Source organism: Phocoena sinus, chromosome 14 (genome assembly GCF_008692025.1).
Source record: "Phocoena sinus isolate mPhoSin1 chromosome 14, mPhoSin1.pri, whole genome shotgun sequence".
NCBI lineage: Eukaryota > Metazoa > Chordata > Mammalia > Artiodactyla > Phocoenidae > Phocoena > Phocoena sinus.
In genome coordinates this window covers 71,834,767-71,854,687 of record NC_045776.1, presented here as the reverse complement: position 1 = coordinate 71,854,687, position 19,921 = coordinate 71,834,767, and the positions used below count along the sequence as shown (strand labels likewise).

The window sequence follows — 19,921 nt, the reverse complement described above, 5'->3', positions numbered from 1 at the left end:
GCCAGTAGTATTTACTGTTTGCCCTGGCTAAATCTTGACAAGATGTTTGAAAGGATTCAATAACTTTATGATCAGAAAAGTGGAAGCTGATATTCAGAGCCTGATGTAATTTTTTTAGGCTCCTCCCCTAAGTTAAAATGAACTGTGTACCCAGAGAGAAAGAAACAGTCCAACAATAAGTGGAGGGGTCTGTCCATCCTTTTTGCCAATCCCCAAACCTCCCCTATTGTAATAGATCAGGACATTATAGAACTGTCCTGCACAAAAGAAGGAAAACTTATAATCTGTTTCCATCTGTTTATATATTTGTGTACATGTATATAAAGGTATCTAGATAGATATATAGAGATAAATAGGTAGATAGATAGATATAGATATTAAATGTGAGATATTTTTCTACTTCCGGATGGTATTGCTAAAATTATTTTGTAAAACAGCTCTAGTTGGTTTGAAGGTCAAGCACTTTTAAAGACTGGGCATTCTAAATTCTCAGAAAAATAGAAACTAACCCAAATGCCTCATGTGATCTGGGATAATCTTCAGTAAATAAAAGCTAGTTTAGAAAAAAAAAAAAAAAAGCTAGTTTAAGTTTGTTGGCTTAAATAAAACAGGCATGTCTTTAGAGTTTTTAGCAGTAAACATAATACTTTTATTCTACCTAGGCTTACAAATTTGTCAAGAAAAATAACTCGGTATGATGAAATTTTCATAAGTAATCTAAACATAACTGCTAAGGGCAAGTAAATTAAATAAATGTAAGATAAAAGGTTTTTTAGGTGAACTTTTCAGATAAGTTTCACAAATCTTTCCGGCAACCTGAAACTTTAGAATTTTGCTAAGTTAGATGATAGAAACTTATTGAATATATGGATCATTCCCGTGTAAGGTAAAATATTGAATATTAATTATTGATCATAGGTTTATCTGCTTTTGAATTCCCACTGCAGAGAAACGAAGTGGATCTATTAGTAAACATGTTTTAAGCCACACCAAAAAGCATCTTTCTATAAACTATTAAAAGTATTTATAAATTTGCCAAGCCACAGAATGCTAATATTAAAGACAGTTCATAATTACTTGCTTCTTAGTTTTCACTAAAAATTAAAGATTTCTCAGGGCTAAAAATTCTAGCATATGTTATTGAAACTACTAGAAATAATAAGGGAAACCCTGTATGCAAGGAAAGGATGTGTTTCGGGTAAGAAAAGGCATGAAGAATAAAGATGCATTTCTGTTAAGGGAAGTGAGAGTGATTTTGTCTAAACTAGAACTTCTGCTTATGAAGGACAAATTTACCTTCTGTATACAGTCAAGTGGTTTAAAATTTGGATTGCTACCAGAAGGGTTCTGGAAATAGGCTTCAATATTATGTAAAATTAAAGCTTAATTTTCTTTCATCTGCTGAAAGAACAAGTTTTCTGGGATTGTTGATCTGCTCCTGATAAAAGACTGTAAAATCTTTCTCTTTTAAAAGTAATTTGCCTAGAAAGCAAAGATTTTGTGTTTTACCACAGTGATATCCTGTGCTCTTTGTCATCAGGTCCTTGGTTACTCAGGAAAACTGAGTCTTCTTAATATTAAAAGAGCTAAAGTTTTGCTAACACCTGTATAACCTTCTATATTTTCCTGTTAATTTTATTTTTGTCACTTTGGTTAAATAGATAACTAAGTAATGTTTGACAGTAACCTGTGATCCTATCTATGCAGTGTTTTTAAACCTTTTTTTTTTTTTTCATATTTTTAACAAGCTTCCCCAAATCAAATTCTAAATGAAGTCTTTTTGACCTGGAAGAAACTTTGGTATTTTCCCACAGGGCCCCTGGAACTTACCAAAATATTTGTTAAACTAATTAGGCTTATTTGATATGTTAAATTACACAAGAAGCACTGTCAAACAAGAAATAGTACTAAACCTTTTTTTAAAAAAATATTTATTTGGCTGCGCCAGGTCTTAATGGCGGCATTAGGGATCTTCATTGCCGCGTGTGGGATCTTCGTCGTGGCGTGTGGGATCTTTAGTTGCGGCATGCAGGCTCTTAGGTGCGGCATGCGGGATCTAGTTCCCTGACCAGAGATCAAACCTAGGCCCCATGCACTGGGAGTGCAGAGTCTTAACTGCTGGACCACCAGGCAAGTCCCCACTAAGCTTTTTCTATGTTGTGTTTGTACAGGTATGTAAGTGTTCCAGAAATTGTGTGAAATTCCTAGAAATCTGATAAGACCTGGTACAATGATTATCACTTGTAATTCTAGTTATTATCTTAAAATGTTGTATGACATCCTCTGGGACCCCAATAGAAAATGAGCAACAAGTAAACGATCTTCTTACTGCTATTCTCTTACTTTCTGAAATTGCTGTCATCAAAATTAAGACTCACACTAAAAGGACTGAACCTGAGTATCAGGGAAATGTCCTGGATGACTCATTCAAAGGCAACAGCAACAGAATCTATAAAGATTGTTAACACATGTGGATGCAATCCGTTCTGCATCTGCAAAAAATCACCCCTCACTGCCAGACCTCTGCCATCCTGATGTCCTTGTAAAATGGCAACGGTCTGCTCCTGAATCAGAGAAATTAAGGTGGGTAAACAATGGCTGTAAACTAAATGAATGGTCAGGGCTCTTGGAAACCCAAGACGGCTGCCTGGTTCTTCCTGGAACCCTGGCAAATCCCTTTTTTTGTTTTTCATTTGTGTTTACATTCCTTCATCCACCATTGTACATTTAAGATGACTCAAATTATGAATCACCATTGGTGGGGAGACGTCTACAAAACTGCAAAAAACAGACTACCAACGATTCTGATCTGCCAGGTCCATAATCCTGGAAAAAATACTCTTGCTCCTGGAGCCCTGAGACCCTTGAACACCTGCAGCTGGACTTCATTCAACTGCCACTTGGCCTGGCTCCACCCTAGAAGTAATTTCAATGGAATCCCAAATGCCACTGTGTTTAAACTGTTCCAAGGGCCCGTTTTATAAAGTGAGGGTACTAAGCCCACCTAACCTTGTTCTTTGCTTCAATCTAACCCGACCCTGGGATGGGAAAATGAGGTCTCTCGAGTATCTATATAAGAAACTCTGTGGGGCAGCCAATGTAATCAGGCCATTTGTAAGCTTACTGACATACCCATGTATCGACAGCCTTTCAATGTGTAATAATACAGTGTATGAGCCTTGGCTGAATGATGCTAATGCCTCTGTAACAATGAACGGGTCCATAGATACTGTCACTTATGCAGGAGCCTTATGCACACCTCCTGGCTACATCTTTGTATGTGCAGGTTTTGGTTTAGAACCATCTTTATGGTTCTGTGTAAAGATGGTTTTGTTATGTTGTTTTAAATTCTGCTCTGCGTACTTGTTCAGTTTTCTACCTCCTGTTTGTTGGACCTCAGTGAAAATGATGTGCTTAATGAGGTGATGCTAGCTCAGCACTTTGAGATGATTTCCAACGCTTACAACCTTGACAAAATACAGACTTGGGATAAGAAATGCCTGCGAGTTCTCCCTACTACTGTCTCTTGTTACTCAAATGTGGCCTCAGGCAGTTTCTGGTCGGTGCACTTTCCCTCCAGTGTGGGACATGACACCCAGAAAAGGTCTTTCCTGGCACCGAGGAGTGAAGGCTGAATTTGGAAAGCCTGTCTCTGGATCAGCGATGCTTTTCGAGGAAGATCTTGATCAAAAGGCGGTAACTGAAAATTAATAAAAGGAAACCTCAACTAAAACTGGAGTTGGGAGGGCCTGGAGAGGAAGCTCTTATGCCCTCTGGTAACTGACTCTGGTCAGTTACCCCAAAGTGTCAATCACAAACCCCAATGAGAAGCCACTGTCACTTGAACTGACTCTCTTCCAATGAACTTTCATTTTTTTCGATGATTTCCTTGTTCCACTCTCCTTTCTACAAATGCCTTCCACCCCTCAGAGTGTCTCTGCTAGATGAGATGGTGCTTGACTCATGAATCTTTTAATGACGCCAATTAGATCTTCATTTACTCAGCTGAACTTTTTAACACCTTTTACATATCTCTGCATACCCAGTGACCCAGTGCTATAATCATAGCAAATCTGAAAACACGTGAAAAAAAGTTACAACTACACAGCTAGAAGTTCATCAAAATTAACCTTGTTTCTAAAAAATCAGTGATCGAATTTGTATTTCTTTTTCGGGGGCGGGGGTGGTCATAGACCGTTTAAGATGCTGCTCTGTGTTCTGTTTAAAGTGTCACTACACTTCCAAGGTTCAATATAATTTCTTAAAAAAATAGTTTGCAGGGCCTTCCCTGGTGGCGCAGTGGTTGAGAGTCCGCCTGCCGATGCAGGGAACTCGGGTTTGTGCCCCGGTCCAGGAAGATCCCACATGCCGCGGAGCGGCTGGGCCCGTGAGCCATGGCCGCTAAGCCTGCGCGTCCGGAGCCTGTGCTCCGCAACGGGAGAGGCCACAACAGTGAGGGGCCCGCGTAACTCAAAAAAAAAAAAAAAAATTACTTTGCTTTTCAATTATCTGTGGTACCTCAGAGCTTTCTGCTTCCTCCCTACTCACAGCACTGCATTAGGAGATCGGTGTTAAAACCTCACTGATAAACATTCTTCTCCCTTCTTCTTTGGATAAAGGGAATCCGTTGGAACGCTTAGTGGAGGACCCCAAAGTTACCAGAGGGAAAACTGCAAATGCATCTTCGTGCTGATTTTGCACAATGTGGGATCATAAACCCTTCTTTTCAGACATGAGAAAACTGAGGCCCAGAGGGGAAGTAATCTTCTCAAGCAAATTTCCAAATCCCTGCCCTCCTAAGAAACGTGTTAGACTGGACGTTCTCACTGGATGCGGCCCTTCTCGCCCACTTAAACACGAGCAACCGCGTTCCCAAGACTTCTTTATTCTTTTTGCTCCCTTCATCAGACAGCAGGGGACACCGACCTTTTCTCTGGATGTTCCACCCCAGCTACTGGAGCCAAGTGCTGCCAGGTCAGTGGGCCACCATCAGGGGGTCTTCCCAGTGCCTTGGCCTCACACCTCAAGCCCAGAGAAGAGTCTGGAAAACTAGATGAGGGAGGGTGGGGGAAAGCTGCCCTCGCACTGTCGCAGGGCTTGGCAGGACACGCAGCCATGGTGAGCATGCCAAGATCCGTGGAGAAATGCTTTTTCCAGTCCGAAGTGGCTCCTTTAGGGTCCCAGCAGACCCCGACCCCGTTCAGCCCCCATACCCCCTCCACAGCGCCCTCGCCGACTCCTGCGCGCGCCCCTCCCGGGAACCCGGCCCACGGCTTACCGAGGCCTGACGCGGAGGGGCGGGGGGAGGGGGGAAGGAGGAAGGGCGGCACGGAGGCGGCCCTTCCGGCCCACACTGGTTGTCATGGCGACCGCGGGCCGCCCCAAGCCAAGAGCAGCCTGAAGGGCGTCCGCCCAGGGCCCAGAAGGACCAGGCACCCAGCGAAACTTCAACAATCTTTATTACCAAACTCTCGCGGGGTTAACCCTTTAACCCAGCTAACAGCAAAACAGCGCTCTAACAGCATCTGGGGTGGAGGTGCACACCTAATAAAGACTGCCTCTTAAAAAATATATATATATATATATGTACACATCTGCGTTAAGTATCTTTTTTAAAAAAGCAAAATTCACCAGTGTTGCCGAAAAAAAATCCCAAAGTGATTTCAGTCTAACCGCACCCCTACCCCCCACACACGAAAAAACATTGGCAGTGTATGCTGGCACAAACCCCAGACGAGATGCAGCTAGGAAAAAAAGCATCTTTCCTCTTAAAAAAAAACAAAAACTTTTCTCCTCCTTTCTGTTCAACCTCCATACCTTATTCCCAGAAACACCCAAAGAATTACATAACTAATTGCATAGACTAGACCCAGTTCACTTTCCCCAGCCTCCAGAAGTAAAAGTTCACACCAAGGATGGTTCCTTAGCAATTTTTGCCAGTACGACGGTCAGGAACTTGATCCCTAATTTCTGGGAACTTGCAAAAACCTGAGGCTTCCTGAGGGCTCCGTGAAAGATCACGGGCCAGTGTACCTGACCAAGACTGGAACGCCAGGCTGGGTAAAGAAAGGGGGCCTTTCCAAATAAAAACACCCAACACAACAAAACCTAAAGTCTAACCTGCCAGGTAAAAACAAGTAGAAGCTGGCTGTACCAAAAAGGTGCTTATCTCCTCCCTGCTTGAAAGTAATAACAAAGGGGAACAGAGTCCAGAGTATTTGACCTCATCTCCCTTCCAAGAACCTTGACCCACAGGCAGCATATTCCAGGCCAGAGGTCCCAGGGAGATTTTTGTGCTTCTGGCCAGGTAAAGCTGCTCCCAGGCTGCCTTCACTGCTGCTCCTCAGAAAATGTGTGCCCTTGTGCAGGGTGCTGAAGAATTAGGAGGGAAATTGTTTTTTGACTTTGACTTCGTAAATGACAGATACTTCAATCACAGCTTCTAGAAAACCACTCAAAGACCCCTGACCCCCAAGGGTCAAGGTCACAGATCCTTCCAGTTGATGGGCTCTTTGCCGGACTTCTGCAGCAGCTCATTGGTTTTAGAGAAATGCCTGCATCCGAAGAACCCCCTGTACACCGAAAACGGCGAGGGATGCGCGGTCTGCAGCACGTGGTGCCGCTTCTGAAAGAGGAGGAGACGGGGAGTGAGATTGTGGGGACACTCTCAGGACTTTAAAAAAAACCCACTCTGGCTGTGGCGCTTTCTGTCAGCTCTGCCGCTCCCCTGTGACAGCTCTAAATTCGCCCACTTTCCTCACGGTGTTGGTTTACTTGCAGCATCCACACAGGTCCGTGCGTTCATCCTCCACTGGTTGGTAGAGCCACTACCTGCGCTAGGCCCTAAGGATGCAGAGCACCCGTCTCTGCCCTCCACTGCGCACTCTCGATAGGACTTGTAGGTGCCCTTGTCCTATGACCCAGCAGTCCCACTGCTGAGACTGTTACTTGGTAAAGGACACCATGATGCACACATCTCCATAGAGATGCAGGCATGAGGAGGTGCACGGCTCCCATCAGGTAAAACCTACTATAAATCCAGTGTTATGCAACAGATTACAAATATTTTTCTAAAGTTCTGTTAACGCAACACCACACAGCTACTAGAAGAACAAGATCAAGCTACATATGCTGACACAGGGAGACCTCTAAAATATGTCAAGTGGGGGAAAAAAAGCAAGAAAAAGTGATAAGTGCATTAAATTAAAAAAAATTCTTTGGTAGGGGGGATAAGACCCAAGACACTATTTATAGTAGTTCCTTTAGGTGAAAGATTGTACCTTTCTATGCTGTTTGCATTATCTCACCACCAAAATAGAATACTTAAAATTTTTTAAAATGTCAACTGTAGTTAACTTAGTAGGAAGATTCTGGACCATTTTTGTTTTCTTCTTTATTCTTTCCTGTATTTAAATAAAAATCACCCAACAGGGCTTCCCTGGTGGTGCAGTGGTTAAGAATCTGCCTGCCAATGCAGGGGACACAGGTTCGAGCCCTGGTCCAGGAAGATCCCACATGCCGTGGAGCAGCTAAACCCGAGCGCCACAACTACTGAGCCTGCACTCTAGAGCCCACAAGCCACAACTAGAGAAAACCCGCACGCAGCAATGAAGACCCAACGCAGCCAAATATAAATAAAAATTAAAAAAAAAAAATCACCCAACAAATAATCGTCTTTCAAGATACCCCTGCCTTCAAGGCTGGGTTGAGGAGGGGCCATCAGTGAAGCCGGGCAGCCCAGTGTGGGTCAGGGCATGGAACCCCTGGCCCTGCCACTCAGCAGTGGCGCAGCCCCAGGGAAGTCACTGACCCTCCCTAGGCCACAGGTCACTTTTCACCTGTGGACTGGAAGTTAACAGCAGTGCCAGCTCAGGAAGATCCCATGAAGAACAAAAGATGGGTCGTGCGCGCAGAGCATCCCGGGAAGGGATGCAGGCCGGGTGCTCAGCACAGGGTACAGCATATGGGGCAGGCCCCTGAACAGGAGAGCTGTGTGCATTATAAAGGACCAGTCAGCCAGCCTCCAGGGAAGGAAAAGACCTCTACATGCTGGACAGAGGAAGCAGGACGTTCAAAGGCAGGCAAGGGAGTAGGGGGCGGGGAGAAGTCCAGGTGGTTCAGGGGGCCTTGAGTTCACAGAGGGTGACAGGCAGGCCGGGGCCATGCCCAGACCCCAGCTCATGAGCCCAGGTCGAGGACTTCCAAGGAGAAGGCGTCTGTACGCTCTGCTCTGGGCAAGATGAGATGGGGCTGACCTGAGGCTAAGTTGGGCAGGTGGTGGGGTGGCTGAGAGAAGAAAGTCTATGTATGACTGGTTGCAGGAGGTGGGGATAGATACAAAGGGCGGAGAGGGGGAAGGAGAGGGGGAAAGAAAGGGAGGGGTCAAGAATGATATGCGATTTCTGGTTGGGCAACTGGGTAGACAGCGGTCCTTTTTATCCTTGGGCATCCAGGGGCCCAAGTTTAGTGAGGGATGGACGAGGAAAGGAGAATGGGAAAATGTTGCATTTGATGTGCTTCCAGGTCCCTAGTAAGGCAGCAGCTGAATATATAGGTCTAGTGCTCAGGAGACACCCCGGGTTACAGATGTGCAACTTGGTTTTTAATGGTCAATCTACCAGTTTTTTTTTTTTTTGGTTGCGCCATGCAGCATGCAGGATCCTAGTTCCCCAACCAGGGATCGAACCCAGGCCCTCTGCAATGGAAGCACGGAGTCCCAACCGCTGGACCGCCAGGGAAGTCTGGTTTTTAATGGTCAAGCTACTTTAACAACTGTTTACTTTCAAACTGAACCATTATTAAGATTACAGATACACTGAGTAAGGGCGCTTCTGACCACAAACCTCCCTAAGACACAGACTGGAAATCACACCCACACACACTTCATTACCGAGATAATCAGATCTTAGCAGTTAGTTCGTTCATGCCAGGTTTTATTCCTACTATTCCCTTCACGAAAAGAAAAACACCTCAAAACATCCTGCTCATTCACAGAGAACCTTTATAGAGAAAGCAGCTCTTCCATCTGACCTACACGCCCCCTTGCTGCTTGCATCCATGTGTATAAAGACACTGGACGGGGCTTCCCTGGTGGCACAGTGGTTGAGAGTCCGCCTGCCGATGCAGGGGACACGGGTTCACGCCCCCGTCCGGGAAGATCCCACATGCCACGGAGTGGCTGGGCCCGTGAGCCATGGCCACCGAGCCTGCGCGTCCGGAGCCTGTGCCCCGCAACGGGAGAGGCCACAGCAGTGAGAGGCCCACGTACCGCAAAAAAAAAAAAAAAAAAAAAAAGACACTGGCCGGAGATGTCAGACAGTAAAGCCCAGTGCCTACCCGAGGCCAAGAAGAGTCGGAACGGATGGGGACTGGGAGGGGAGGCCTTGAAATCCTTTAATTTCTAACCATGTGAATCTACTACCTTAAAAAAGGAAAAAAGGCCTCAATTATGAAATAAAGGTAGAACTCCACTTAAGAGAAAATGGAGGAGATAACTGACATGTGAGTCAAGTCTCTAAAGCTGATGGCTGGCTTGGAACCCTGCCACCCTTGCCCGTGGGCTGGGCAGGCCTCCCCACGGGCCCGCCCAGGTGAGCTGGCTGCTTGGATCGGAGTCCGAAGCTCCATTCACCCCAAGTGGGCAAGTGACCTCGCCTCCCTGAGCCCCAGTACAAAGCGGGGTCAGCGTATCCCTCCCACCCCCAACAGCCTGCGTCGAGGTCAGGAGAGATGCTGTGTGAAAAGTGCTGGACTTGCTCCTGACACCTGTTTGCACGTATCTGATACACTATAAGCTACTGCCATGTCGCCTTGGTTCATCCCTTTACCTCACTTATGACGTGTTTATGCTATGATTTCTCCCCCACCCTCACTGCCCAATTCAGTGCCTCCCAGTAGCCCAAGCTAAACACTCCTCCTTCCTGTCTCCCTCCCTCCCAGCCCCATGCCCCCTCCTCCCCTTGCCAGTCTCCTTCATACCAGCATCTCCTCCAGTCCGGTCACAGGCATCCCAGAGAGAAATGCCAGTGCTCAGCACAGAGGAGGAAGGATTAGGATGGTTTTAGGACGGGGTTTAAGGGGATGAGGGAGGGCATTCAAGGATGACTTCCGGTTTTTAATCTCAGCAACCAAGTATACGCAGGTGGGTCGGGGGAGGATGCGGTGGGGTGGGCAGAGACTGAAGAGCTGGGTTGATGTCGGGGACCAGCAACCAGGGCCCAGGTTTAATAATTATCGCTGACGGTGTTTTCATGGGGGGAGGTTACATTTGCGATTAAGTGGAACTCTTCATGTTTTCCATATACCCTCAAACTTGTTGAAAGCAAGAGACTTACCTCGCTCATCATCTACTGCATCGTTTGTTACATGAATGCCTGGGGACGTGTGTTATCTTTCTGCGTATGCAGCAAGTTTATGCCAGTGTTACCAACTGCATCTAAGCAGAAGCTGGCCAGCTGCTCTCCTCATACACAACTAATCATTTCGTCTGAGTTCTGTTCAATTTTCTTTCTTTCCTTTTTTTTTTTTGGCTGCGCTGTGTGGCATGCAGGATCTTAGTTCCCTGACCAGGGATAGAACCTGTGCCCCTGCGTTGGGAGCACGGACTCTTAACCCCTGGACCGCCAGGGAAGTCCCTGAATTCTGTTCAGTTTTCGATGGGAAACCTAATCCTAATTATCACAGTTTTAAGGGAAAATAAGCTTCATTTTAGGACATGAACTTTCTAGGACCACATAAAGGGACTGCTAGAATTCTCTAACCTGTTTAAAAAACAAAAAAATAAAAAAAACAAACCCAAAACATACCCTATCAATGGCACTGCCTTTCTTCTGAGCATAAGAGCCCCAGAGCAGGAAGACAAGACCGTTCGAGTTCTGATTGAGCCAGGACACAACAGCATCGGTGAACTGCTCCCAACCTCTCTCTTTATGAGAATTGGCCTGATGCGCCCGGACGGTGAGGACGGCGTTGAGCAGGAGAACACCTGCGAGCACACAGCGAAGGCGGTTCAAGGGGGGCTGAAACGTGGAATCTAAAATTCGACACAAGTGAACATATCTACGCAACAAACTGACTCACAGATAACAGAGAACAGAGCTGTGCTTGTCATGGGGGGGATGAGGGAGGGATGGACTGGAAGTTTGGGGTTAAGAGATGCAAACTATTATATATAGGATGTACAGCACAGAAAACTCTTCAATATCCTTTGATAAACCGTAATTAAAAAGAATATGAGGGCTTCCCTGGTGGCGCAGTGGTTGAGAGTCCGCCTGCCGATGCAGGGGACACGGGTTCGTGCCCCGGTCCGGGAAGATCCCACATGCCGCGGAGCGGCTGGGCCCGTGAGCCATGGCCGCTGAGCCTGCGCGTCCGGAGCCTGTGCTCTGCAACGGGAGAGGCCACAGCAGTGAGAGGCCCGCGTAAAGAAAAAAAAAAAAAAAAAGAATATGAAAAAGTATATGTATATGTATAATGGAATCACTTTGCTGTACAGCAGAAATTAACGTTGTAAATCAACTATATACTTCAATAAAATTAAAAGAGAAAAGAAGGGGGAGGCTGAAACGAGTTGGCCTAAACACCCAATAATGGGCTCAACGCATGACGAAACCACCCCGAGATGTAAGCTGGTGCAGCCACCTGAAATCAGGTGGTGGAGAAAGCATTAGGACGTGACCAGCTGGTGCCTCTGTGTGAGATTCATTCTCACCTCTGCACTTTCAAGACCGAACTTCTGAGTTTGCAACAGTGACCGTGCAATTATCCATCATCAGAAAGAATTGTTTAAAAAAATATACCCTGGGCTTCCCTGGTGGCGCAGTGGTTGAGAGTCCGCCTGCCAGTGCAGGGGATACGGGTTCGTGCCCCGGTCCAGGAAGATCCCACGTGCCGCAGAGCGGCTGGGCCCGTGAGCCATGGCCGCTGAGCCTGCGTGTCCGGAGCCTGTGCTCCGTAACGGGAGAGGCCACAACAGTGAGACGCCCGCATACCACAAAAAACAAAGAAAAAATACCCTAACTGATATGAAATAACCCTGGAAAGTAACACAAGGAGGCCAAGACGTTTCACTGAAACAAAAATCTCACTGCAAGGAAAGAGCAGATATTCTTTCCTTATCCCGATTATAGTTTGTTAAAAAATGAGAAAGACGTCCCACAGATAGGTATTAAACACACACAACATAACCCGTGTGTCAAAATGAGAAAACTTGAGGCCACCTTCTGAATGGTCGAAGTTGAGTGGTTCAACGTAAAACATGAATGACGAGGAACCAACTTTTCCCTTTCATGCTATGATTAAAACATGAAAAACACTGGCTGCAGGATCAAAGCGAGATACATTTATTTCCACTAGGTTAGATTACTGGTTTATTACAAAGGATATTAAAGGATGCAGTCAAGTCGGGTGAAGAGGTGCAAAGGGCAAGACAGAGGGAAGGGCACGTGGCTTCCACGCCCTCTCTCAGCTTGCCTCTCTCCAATCTCCATGCGTGCACCAACCCAGAAGCTCTCCAAGTATCATCCTTTGGGGGCTTTATGGAGGCTTCATTACATAAGCATGATTGATTAAATCACTGGCCACTGGCAATGGATTCAACCTCCAGCCCATCTCCTCTCCCTGGATAGCAGGGGGTGGTGAGATACATTCTTTGACTTACATAACCTTAGCCATTTTATTAGAGCTCTCTGGTTCTTCACGGGTATCTTTTAAAATATAAGCAAGCTAGACAGAAAAGACAGTTGAAATCCATCCAAAACACATCTAGCAGTGGCTGGTTTACCTTGCCTGGCCCATCCGGATAAATCTCCATGACCAGGATGAACAAAACCATCTATGTCTGTAGACAGTTCTTTATAAATGTTTTCCAAACTGAAAGCAAGCCAGAAGAAAAACAAACAAACAAAAAAACAGAATCTTAAGCACAATTCGGAAAGTCCAGGACCCTCCAGCACACACGCGAGTTAGTCTGCAAAGCCAGCCCTTGGGGCGGACAACAGGCGCACTGCACTGATTCATGGGAAACGCTGCCCTTCCTTTAGACAGGCACACCTGCCAAACGCCTTTACTTCGGTCAGTGCTTGGGTTTAAGGAAGAGAACTTTGGAAAACCTAAGCAAATTAGCCCAGGAGTTACCACCCCACTCCCAAGTGATGGATTTAGTTTATACCTTTAATGTTCATTATTTGTAAACGATATGTAAAATCCTCCAAGGCAGGGGTTCTTAGCCAGGCATGATGTGGCCCCACAAGGGACTGCTGAAAACGTCTGAAGACATTTTTCATTGTCACAAATGGGGTGGGGGTGGGGCGTGCTGCTGGCATCTCGAGGCCAAGGGTGCTGCTAAACATCTTACCACGCACACGGCAGCCCCCCGACCACAAAGACCCAGCCCCACGTGTCAGTAGTGCAGAAACTGAGAAATCCCGCTCCAAAGGCTAGTGACGGTCCCACAAACAGGTGCACCTGTAATTTGAAAGTGATCACAATTGGAGCTGAGCCACCTGTAAAGCCTGCGTACCTGGGCGGGGGTGGCACAGGCCTTTGAACACTAAAGCAGAGCCCATGAGCTTGATTGGGTCCGTGATATGGATCCTGTCCCAGGACGACAACCTTCACCTGTGAACACCAGATGGCGAGGATCAAACACTATAGTACAGTCTGAACGGACACCTTGGCTGGCTGATAACTTATACAAAGGACTCCTTATACTATGAGGACAAGGGCAGGCCCCCACTCCCGGCCCAACTAAGAGCCCCCAGAAGGGAGCAGGTGACTTGAAACCATCACTGCATTACCCAGTTATCCTTCCCTCAGTCACCTGCTGCAGTGCCTCCTCCCTTCTCTGACCCACGTGTCTGAAACAAGCTGGGGTCAACTTTGCTTTCATCCCCTTCGTTTTTCAAATTACAAAAGGAAATACGCCCTTGTCACAAGTACGTCCATCCAGAAATATATCAAGATCTCCTGGTCATCCCTACCCCGTCCTGATCCAACCATTTATAATCACCTATTGATATATAATGAGGGCCATTGTACTCATCACCCTACATTTTTGTGTTTCTCACATCATACACTGTAGGCCTCCTTTAAGTCAACAGAGCTCAGTTGTTGGGCAGTCAGCTGGTTTCCCAGTTTTTTCCCTTAAAAAAATAACGCAGTAAACATCCTACTACATGTATCTTTACATATTGCTGCTTTCATTTCTATGGAATAGATTCAGAAGAGTGGAGTTGCTGGTCACAGTATTAAGTGTATTTAAAATTTTCATCGACATATGCCAAATTGCTTTTCCACGAGCTGAAGAAACTCCAGTTGCCCAGCAGCAGCACATGAAGGAGCCTGCTCCCCTGGACCGGTACGCCGCGGAGACACCGTGGGTTCAGCTCCAGACTGTCTCATTAAGCAAACATCGCGATAAAACAAGTGACATAAACTTTTTGGTCTCCTAGCGCATACACGATATGGTAGTCTATTAAGTATGCAATTGCATGTCAAAAAAAAGTACGTATCTTAATTAGAAAGTACTTTATTGCTTAAAAAATTCTAACCATCATCTGACAATGAAAAGTTGCCACAAACCTTCGATTTGTAAAAATCGCTGGACCTGCGGAGCGCAATAAAACAAGGTCTGCCTGTGTCCTCTTAAGGGATGGAACCAGAGGAGAATGAGGTCACTGTCACCGTCAGTGGTGTGAAAATACTACTAGGCCTTTTGATCGGGTGCCCGCCCACCCACCTCTCTTCATTCCCACACTTTTGCCGTGTTCCTTCTTAAGACTCTCCTTCCGTAGCCAACATACACTTTATCCTTCAAAATCCAGCTTCAGACGTTCCCACAATCAGGCAGCTTTCATGGGCCTCTCCATTCCTCCGGTTGGTACTCACACTGCCCCTGGCATATTCCCCAACATGAAGCAACCTGTCCGAGCGGGGAAGCTTTCTGGTTCTGGTCCCGGATAAGGATCTCAGAGGAGCCAGGTAATATCCCCTACCCTCCACATGCTCATTGGCAAAGAAGCCCCACCGGGCCATCTGATCCTCAGAAGTCTCATGCACTTTTCTTAGTCTTTCTTTACAATATTGCTCGTTGGTACTCAAAACAGGACATACTTCAAACAAGGGGCAAACTAGTACTGAATTTAATGACTTGGTTTTTTTTTAACTTCATAAACAAGGAGGTACGTTCGAAGTGCTTGCTCTGAAATGAAAATTGTGAAGTCTGCTAAGTATTAGGAGTGTCAGCCTTATCACGATGGCTTCTTCAACAATTTCACTTCTCTTTGATTTAACAGGTGCTTATTAAATCACGGGATTCCTACCCTCAGCTTACAAAATCAGTAAGGCAAAAGGAGAACAAAAAAATGGAACACCTCCAATGCAAGCAGATACTAAAACCCCACATCACAAAGGAAACCCACATCACAAATATAGTAGGGGACAGGCCTCCTTCCGGGAGGTGCCAGAGATGCCTCTAGTTGGTTTTCAAAAGACAGAAGTGAGGAGAGGGTCACCGCCCTGTCCAGCTCCAAAGGAGGAGAATGGAAGGTGGAGGTGAGGCTGGAAGCAGGAGGTGGCCGTATTCACCCTCAGCTTTCATAGTTTGCACCGTGGGAAGCCACAAACAAGCTTCTGACAGCGAGCAGCCATTGTATATACACTGAACCAAAGCAAAGGAATCTGTTAACAGGAGATGTGTTCAGGCCACAAGTCAAGAGTTTGAAAGCATCAACGGTAAAGGATGGTGTGGTCAGACAGAAAGAACACTGAGACGCAAGTCAAGGTGGGACCCCAGACAACCACTTGAAAAAGACTTAACTGCTTCGTGCCTCAGTTTCCTCACCACCACACTTTACCTCTCACGGGCATGGGGTCGGTTTAAGGATAAAATAAAATACAAGTGAGAGCATACAGACCCACGGTTTACGTACATACTTTTCTTTTTTTGCTTTATGAACGGCACACAGTAAAAGTTAAACAGGGTATGTACAGGCTAAAATACGGCCCACCAAACCTCACAATCTCAGTATTTTATTTATTACTGAAATATGGACAGTGGCTTAACTCCAGTGTCCCTAATTAAAAACTACCATTTGAGTCCTACTCCCCTTTTAGTAAAATTCATCCACAACTTGTACTTACATCTCTTATGTCACACATTTGGGTCCATGTGAAGACTTGCTGCGGGGGTGGGTAAACAGTGTAATGTTTTCTTTCTTCTGCAACAAATCCCATAAGCTAATGTAAAGATAAACTAGATTTACAATCAGATTCTCACTGGAAAGCATAAGAATTCAATAAGAAAGCTTCTAATGCAAGCTACTGGAAGAGCTTTTAGCTAGCTCTTTGCCAAGTTTTATATCCAAATTCTGCGTAAAAATCAACAGTTCCCCTCCCGACATTTTAATTCCCTTCTCCTTTCTTTGGGCTGCGTCAAAGTTGATTGGCCTGACAGCCTTGATTTCCTGCGGGTGCTAACCCCTCCCTCTTTTGTTTAAGGGCAGGTTTCATTCAGTCGGGTTTGTGGTTTTACCAGGCCACTCTTTCCTTGGGAGCAGACTAAACAAACGGGTTAAAAGAAGCTATGAGGGCTTCCCTGGTGGCGCAGCGGTTGAGAGTCCGCCTGCCGATGCAGAGGACACGGGTTCGTGCCCCGATCCTGAAAGATCCCACATGCCGCGGAGCGGCTGGGCCCGTGAGCCATGGCCGCTGAGCCTGCGCTCCGCGATGGCAGAGGCCACAACAGCGAGAGGCCCGCGTACCGAAAAAAAAAAAAAAAAAAAAAGCTATGATATCACCTCATAGTCTTTTAAAAATCTTAAACTGGGCAGATTCAAAACATCATGGCTGTATGTTGAAGGAGGGAAAGTAGGAGCTCACGAAAGCAATATCCTATAAACGTGGGCTTAGCCTGCTATATTTACAAGTGCCCGCAGTCTCCAACTTTACCTTAATAAAATATGGTTTCCCGAACTCCCCGCTGAGGTGCTTCTTCCAACTCTCACCAAAACCTACAGGCACATTGCGCGCTGCGAGTCTGAGCAGTGCGGCGGCTTTGTTCCTCTGGATGCGGACCAACTGCTCGGGGCTCAGTGGCGACGAGGGCGGCGTGCCGGGCTCCTCCTGCCCGGCCCGGATCTTCTTGGCGGGGCTGGCCTGCAAGTGGTCCCCGCAGAAACGGGTCACGAGCTGCAGCGGACCTCTCCCGGGAGCCCGCAGCTTCCGTCCCCAACCCAACAGCCCAGGGTAGAGGACACCCATTCTTGGGGTTTCAGCCCCGCTCGGCAGGTACGTACAAAACCGGACTCTGGAAACCCAGGGCTGATCCCAGTCCGGCACTAACAGGCCGCTGCCCCAAATTTCGAGTTTGGTACCAAAACAGGGCAGGAAAAAGGTCTGTGAGCAAGGCCCGCAGCGCCTCGCTAGGGGTTCGCGGAGAAGGGGCCCAGCACCCAGGGCCCCGCCCCGCGGGTCCCGCCACTAGCGTCCCCACGTGGTCTTTTCGCGGCAAAAACCCTCCCCTCCAGGACCCACCCCCTCCCTCCTCTGATTGGAGGGTGGGCCGGGCCCCTCGCCTCTGATTGGCGCCGTGGGCCCCGAGGTTCGCCTCCATTGGCTGACCCCTCAGCATGGCCGCCGATGAGGCGCCACGGCGGCTGTTTTGAACACGTGGAGGCCCCAGTTTACTCAGTCAGCCCCATGTTCCTGCAACCCCTCGGTCGCGCGGGGTCCGCCGCCCTCCTCGCCCTCGTCGCCCTCTTCGCCCTCCTCACCCTCCCTTCCCCCTGACCCCCGACCCCACGAGCGGTCCCCGCCGCGCCTTACCGCCTCATCCCCTCTCTCAGCTACCGCCGCCACGCCGTTCCACTGCTCGGCCGGCTCGGAGCTGCAGGCACGTCGCTTCCTGGAGGGGCTCGGGGAGAAGAAGGAGTAGAGGGTCTTCTGGCCAATCATCCTGGAGCCGAGGAGGGAGCGAACGCGCGCTGCCCGGGGAACCGCGAGCTTGGCGCTAGCCGCGGCGGTCAGCAATTGGCGCCAAGCAACCCGCGCATGCTCCGACCGGGGGGGTGTGGGCGAGGGGGCAGCGGAGGTCCTAGTGCGCATGTGTGGGAGGGGCCGCTGGGCAAGGTCCCTGAGGCGAAGTGGGGCTCAGAAAGGTCTTTAGAGCGGGCGGGGTTCCTTAGGTCGGTTCACTCAGATGTTTACTCTTTCATTCATTCTTCTCACCCATCATACCTCTGCCTTGGGCAAGTCCCTCCACCTCTCAGCCGGTGAAAGAACTTAAAAGTACCCGCCCCGTGGGGTTTTTTGTGGGAGTGAAATTAGCTTTAAAATAGTAATTGTTAAAAAAAAAAAGTAATCGTTTTGCTTTTAGTTGTCCAATTTTCACGACCTGTTTTACTGACGACAAAACCAAGGCCTAGAAGCCTAACCTGTAAGGTCTGGGGGAGACTTTAACAGAGGTCATTAAGGTTAAACTCCAAACTAGTCATCCTCTGAAAGACATCCCCATACACCTGGGATTCTTCCCCTCTCCCTCCCTCCCCACATCCAAACTGTGGACAGGTCCTCTTGGGTTCATCTCCATAATAAAGCCCAAATTCAAATGCTGTTCTCCATCTCTGGTCTACTAACTACAGTCCCAGCAGGTCTTCTCTTTTCCTACCTAATCATCTTTTTGAAATGTAAATTACACCATAATAATCCCCAGGTTAAAATCCTATAGTTTCCAAATATGTTTGGAATAAAATCCTTGCTTCTACATACATACAGATGGTCAACAGGCACAGGAAAAGATGCTCAACATCTCTAATTATTAGAGAAATGCAAATTAAAACTACAATGAGGTATCACACCAGTCAGAATGGCCATCATTAAAGTGTCTACAAGTAGTAAATGCTGGAGATGGTGTGGAGAAAAAGGACCCCTCCTACACTGTTGGTGGGAATGTAAATTGGTGCAGCCACTATTGGAGACCAGTATGGAGGTTCCCTAAAGAAACTAAAAATAAAGTTATCATATGATCCAACAATCCCACTCCTGGGCATATATAGGGAAAAAACTCTAATTCGAAAAGGTATATGTGCCCTAATGTTCATAGCAGCACTATTTACAATAGCCAAGACATGGAAGCAACCTAAACGTCCATTGACAGATAAATGGATAAAGAAGCTGTGGTATATACACAAATGGAATATTAGCCGTAACAAAGAACAAAATAATGCCATCTGCAGCAACATGGATGGACCTAGAGATTATCATACTAAGTGAAGTCAGAGAAAGACAAATATCATATCACTTATATGTGGAATCTAAAAACATGATAGAAATAAACGTATTTACAAAACAGAAATAGATTCACAGACATAAAAAACAAATTTATGGTTACCAGAGGGGATGGGGCAGAGATAAATTGGGAGTTTGGGGTTAACATGTACACAGTACTATATATGAAATAGATAAACAACAAGGATCTACTGTATAGCACAGGGAACTATATTCAATGGAACCTGTAATGGAAAATAATCTGAAAAAAGAATATATGTATATATGTATAACTGAATCACTTTGCGGTACACCTGAAACTAACACAACATTGTAAATTAACTATACTTCAACTTTTAAAAATGGTTTTTAAAAAAATCCCTGCTTCTTACCAGTTGGCAAGGCTGCTTCACCCTCTCACGGAAGCCCAGCTGCTGTGACATGATGAGTCTGGTTCTCAGCACAGTCACCAGGCATACCCAGCTGTCCCTTGTGTGGTCTTACACCTTGCACGCACTGTCCCCCTGCCTGGAAAACCTCAGGTCTCAGCTCGAGACCCTGCCTCTGAAGGGCCTTCTCCTCCTGCCCCACTTTCTAGCAGGTCACTCTATTTACAGCTTCTGTACTATCTAAGATGATCTTATTGGGACTTCCCTGG

At 46.8% G+C, this 19,921-nt stretch overlaps 2 protein-coding genes across 2 annotated transcripts in view; both read right to left on the bottom strand.

The window, feature by feature from the left end:
* Positions 1–16,242, bottom strand: part of ACACB (acetyl-CoA carboxylase beta) — a 146,321-nt gene extending 130,079 nt beyond the window's left edge. The window contains exon 1 of the mRNA XM_032654348.1: positions 16,141–16,242. The gene's annotated coding sequence lies outside the window, so the exon portion shown is untranslated. The remainder of the gene's footprint in view (positions 1–16,140) is intronic.
* UNG (uracil DNA glycosylase) lies at positions 5,442–18,044 on the bottom strand. Its single transcript, XM_032654349.1, has 7 exons — positions 17,824–18,044; positions 16,948–17,154; positions 16,141–16,236; positions 13,520–13,617; positions 12,782–12,870; positions 10,806–10,984; positions 5,442–6,625 (listed from the first exon to the last, which is right to left on the bottom strand). Exons 1-7 carry the CDS (start codon positions 17,950–17,952, stop codon positions 6,485–6,487), a joined length of 939 nt encoding a protein of 312 aa, XP_032510240.1. The 5' UTR covers positions 17,953–18,044; the 3' UTR covers positions 5,442–6,484.
* Positions 18,045–19,921: the final 1,877 nt, after the last annotated feature.